Below are 4,784 nucleotides of genomic sequence, written 5' to 3'. Positions count from 1 at the left end.
GCTGAACCCCCAGTGCTTAAAATTGCGCCTGCTGTGTGGTAGGTGCTCGGTACAGATCTGTTGAAGAATGAATAAACAACCCAAGCGGTAGATACTATTATTATCATCCCCATTTCACAGAGGATGAAATCGAGGCACAGAGAATTGGAATCACTTACCCACAGTCGCACAGCTAGTGAGTGGCAGGGCCAAGATTTTTGGCAGACTGGCTCTAGAACCCACATTTTTACTCACCTCAAATCATTGTGAGTTCCTTGGGCCACCATCCCGTGGCCCTGGGAAGAAAGACTTTATTCTTTCAGGGAATTCCTTGGCAGTCCAGTGGTTAGGATTCTGGGCTTTCACTGTTAGGGGCCCAGGTTCAATCCCTGGTTGGGGAACTAAGATTTTGTAAGCCGAGAGGCTGCAGCCAAAAAAAAAAAAAAAGAATTTATTCTTTCGATACATATTTGCTGACCACTTTATTTATTTATTTTTCTTTTAAATTTATTTATTTATTTTTGGCTGTGTTGGGTCTTCGTTGCTGCGCTCAGGCTTTCTCTAGTTGTGGCAAGTGGGGGCTACTCTTCGTTGCTGTGCGTGGGCTTCTCATTGCGGTGGCTTCTCTTGTTGTGGAGCACGGGCTCTAGGCGCACGGTCTTCAGTAGTTATGGCACGCAGGCTCAGTAGCTGTGGCTCATGGGCTCTAGAGCTCAGGCTCAGTAGTTGTGGCTCATGGGCTCTAGAGCTCAGGCTCAGTAGTTGTGGCGCATGGGCTTAGTTGCTCCGCGGCATGTGGGATCTTCCCGGACCAGGGCTCGAACCCCTGTCCCCTGCATCGGCAGGCGGATTCTTAACCACTGTGCCACCAGGGAAGTCCCTGACTATGTGATTTAGATCAGGAACTGTGTTGCACCCTGGTTGCAGTGGCAACCAAGGTGGCCACCAGGCCCTGTCTTCATGGAGTTTTCAAAGCCCAATTCCATTTCACAGTGGACCAAGGAGAGGTCTGTTGAGTTGCAAGTACTTACCAAGCTTCCAGAGCAAGTTGCCAAGCCACGAAGGCTAAGCTTGCATCCAAGCCCATGAAGGTTCCTAGGCATATTTGTGTCCCATAGGCTTAATCATTTGGCACCATTTTTGTTTTTTTTTTTTTACTGAGATATAATTCACATATCGTAAAATTTGCTATTTTAAAGTGTACAATTCAGTGGCCTTTAGTATGTTCATAAGATTGTGCAGCCATCACCACTATCTAATTCCAGAACATTTTCGTCACCTCAAAAAGAAACCCCATATGCATTAGCAGTCACTCCCCATTCCCACCCCGCCTCAGCCCCTGGCAACCACTAATCTACTTTCTGTCTCTATAGATTTGTCTATTCTGGACATTTCATATTAATGGAATCATATAATATATGACCTTTTGTACCTGGCTTCTTTCACTCAGCACGTTTTCAAGGTTCAACCGTGTTGTAGCACGTGTCAGTGCTTCTTTCCTTGTTACGGTGGCATAATATTCCATTGTATGGAGAGTCCACATTTGATTTATCCTTTCATCAGTTGATGGATATTTGGATTGTTTCCCCTTTTTTTGTCAATTGTGGATAGTGCTGCTATGAACATTCATGTACACATTTTTGTGTAAACATACAGTTTTCATTCTCTTAAAAGTTGAGTTCTCTAGGGCTGGAATCGCTGGGTCATATGGTGACTCCATGTTTAACTTTTTGAGGAACTACCAGATGGTTTTCCAAAGTGGCTGCAGCATTTTAGACTCACACCAGCACAGTGGGAGGGTTCCAATTTCTCCACATCTTCTCCAGCACAGTACCATTAATGTTTTAATAGAGATTTTGAATAAATAATACATTCACATGATTCAAAAATCAAAATGATATGAAAATGAACACACCGACACAGCTCACATCCACTGACATCACCATGTAATCATGGTGTCTCCCTGCCCCCGCAGGGGCACTCCACTCTCCTCTGGGTGTTCATTTAGCCGGTCCCCCACTTACAGACATTTGGGTTGTTACTAACCCTGCTCTGTAGACACTGCTGCCGTGAATGACCTTGGATATATGTCATCTTGTGTGATGTGGCCCTTTGCTGTGAGAGTGCCATTGTGCCCGAGGCTTTATGTCCACCCTCATCTCACTCCATCCTCACAACAACACTGTTAGGTGAACGTGGGTTGTTAAAGAGAAGAAAAAGGCTCAGAGAGGGGATGTCTCTCGCAGCGGAGGCAGGTGGGATGCAGGCATTTCCTGACTTCAGGGTCCTTGCCCTTAGGCACCCCACCTCCCAAGGACAGAGATCCCCCAGTCCCTGGGGCCTAACCCTCACTTACCAGGTGTCATATGCCAGACCGTCATCTCCCTTCAGTTACAGCCGCTGTCTGGAGCTGATGCTGACCCAGGTGTCCCATCGTGGCCCCATGTGCCCCCTCATGGTGGCTTCCCACAATGAGGACTCTGTTCACCAGGCAACCAAGCGGTATGAAGCAGGGGAATGGGAAATAGGTGCCCAAAGGGTGGTGGACGTGGAAGCAGGGGAGGGACAGTGTGGGCCAGTAGGTTCAAAGGGGATCTGGGGAGGATATTCAAAATATTTAACTCCTGCTACACCTGCAGGTCCCATAGGCCCCAGCTGAACAAGGCACTGCCCCTTATTTGCTGGGGCATGGGGAGGTGCCAGGGCTCCAGGGGAGAAGTGGGGACTCACTGGGGATCCTCCAGGAGCCCCAGGGCAGTGGTTATTTATCAGTGAGTTTGGAATTACTTCAATATTTGAATAACTAGAACAGCCATATGCGTACGTCATGGCTGACTTTCAGCTCTGGACCCAGCCACTGTCTGGATTGATGATGTGGCCTTTTCTGTAGCATGTGGGAGCTGGGCATTCCTCTGGATGGGCCTGTCTGTTTTGGACAACTTCTGGGGATGTGTGACCATGTCTCCTTGGCACTGGGTATGTGAATGATCTGTCCCTCCCAGCCCCACTCCCACACCCCACCCAGTCAGCCCCAGGCCTCATTCCCTCCCAAACAGATCCCATCTTCCATTCCCAGACAATGCCTGGCCGGGCTCCCATCCAGAGCCTGCAGCTGGCCGAGCACCAGACCCTTCCAGATAGATCTGTCCCTTAGCTGAAGGCCTTGCAGGCCTGTGTCTCTGTGTCTGCGGTCTGTTGTTTTCGTTGGTTCTTCATCATGGTATCTTGTTGCCTGCGTGCTTTGTTATCCTTACTGTGTTGTTCACCAGGGCCTGAGACCAGAAGATTTATGTTTTCTTCTGCCAGGTGCTAAGGGGTACAAAATCAGTGCACCTAACTTCACAGCTTGAGGCTTATTGAGATATCCCAGGGATGCAAATTGAGGCTGCAAATAATTTAGGGGACTAACCCATGGCCACAACCTATCAGAGATGGATTTCTCTATTTTTTTCCTTGCTCTGCTCATGGTCAAGGCCATTCCCCGGGAGTGAGGGAGTGTCTCTTACTTTGAGGGTCTAGATATTTGGGTTCCAACTTAATCTGGGGAAGTTCTCCTGTATAACTCTTACCCTGGTCAGGCTTTGGACCTCCATTTCTGTACCCCCTCAGCTTTGAAATCATTAAGTAGCAGCTCAATTTTGCCTTCAGGATAGAAATGCTTCTTGTGTAATCCTTCCTTCTCTGGATTCTCACTTTCTCTTAATTCTTGGATTAGTAAATTCCTTATTCTCTTGGCAGCATTTTCATAACTTTGAGAAGATTTTTGTTTAACGTTTACTCCAGGATTTTTAGTTTTTTCAATGGGAGATTTTGTCCAACCCACCTAGTCTGCCATGTTCTCAGAAATGGAAATCTCTGTTCCAGATGGGGCCTGGGGGAGCCTCTCCCCAAACACCAGCCCACACCCTGCAAATACTCTCCCTCCAGGGCAGGCTGGCTATGCTGTGTACAAGTCCATCCCCTATGGCTCCCTGGAGGAAGTGATCCCCTACCTGATCCGGAGGGCCCAGGAGAACCAAAGTGTACTGCGGGGTGCTCGCAGGGAACAGGAACTGCTCAGCCAAGAACTTCGGCGGAGGCTGCTGGGGCGGGGCCTGAGGGTACCCCATTAACATCCCCAGGGGTCATATGGTCAATAAAGGTCCTGAGCTGCTGCCCAGCCAGCTGCCCTGTACGGAAGCCACCTCCTTGGGGAAGGGCTCATCTCAGCCTCAGCCAGTCCAAGCTAAGGGGGCTCTGTGGCTCAAGAGAGATCTTTAGATGACCCTAGAGCATAGCAAGGGCATTGATCAAAGACTAATGAGCTCCCCCACCAACCCTGAGGCAGACAATCCTGCGATGGGCCTGGGGTCAGCTCTACTCAGCCAGTTAGTGGCTCACGCGGGAATTTTCTTTACTCCAGTGGACACCCAGGTGAAGAGCACAGATGAAGAGCAGACACTGAGGCACTGAAATCTAGAGGCTGGGCTAAGGCCACATGTCCACGGAGAGACAGAGAGAAGAACCAAGCCACTCTCTCATTTAATAAGCATTTACTGAGTCTCCTTCTGAGCTAGGCTTCCAGGTGAACAGTGTTAGGGACACAACAGTGACCAAACACAACCCCAGGCCTGGCCTCACAGAGCTCTTAGTCCAGTAGGGGTAGACAGACCCACCTTCAGACAGCGACAGCCCAGGGTGGTCAGGGCTGTGATGAGGGGAGCCCAGGCAGAGTATCAGGGCAACGTTGGGAAAAGCCTTGGAGGCTGTAGGAGGCCAGAGGAGACACCTGGTGATCAAGAGGGAGTCCCAGAGAATTCATAAGA

At 49.3% G+C, this 4,784-nt stretch overlaps 1 protein-coding gene across 1 annotated transcript in view; it reads left to right on the top strand.

The window, feature by feature from the left end:
* Positions 1-4,151, top strand: part of PRODH2 (proline dehydrogenase 2) — a 12,291-nt gene extending 8,140 nt beyond the window's left edge. The window contains exons 9-11 of the mRNA XM_007471010.1: positions 2,371-2,481; positions 2,870-2,955; positions 3,907-4,151. Coding sequence (XP_007471072.1) covers positions 2,371-2,481; positions 2,870-2,955; positions 3,907-4,091 — 382 coding nt within the window. The 3' untranslated portion in view covers positions 4,092-4,151. The remainder of the gene's footprint in view (positions 1-2,370; positions 2,482-2,869; positions 2,956-3,906) is intronic.
* The last annotated feature ends 633 nt before the right edge of the window (positions 4,152-4,784 follow it).

The sequence above is a fragment of the Lipotes vexillifer genome, unplaced genomic scaffold (genome assembly GCF_000442215.2).
Source record: "Lipotes vexillifer unplaced genomic scaffold, Lipotes_vexillifer_v1.1 scaffold182, whole genome shotgun sequence".
NCBI lineage: Eukaryota > Metazoa > Chordata > Mammalia > Artiodactyla > Lipotidae > Lipotes > Lipotes vexillifer.
Note: the sequence above shows the minus strand (reverse complement) of the source record. Positions and strands in the feature narration are given on the sequence as shown.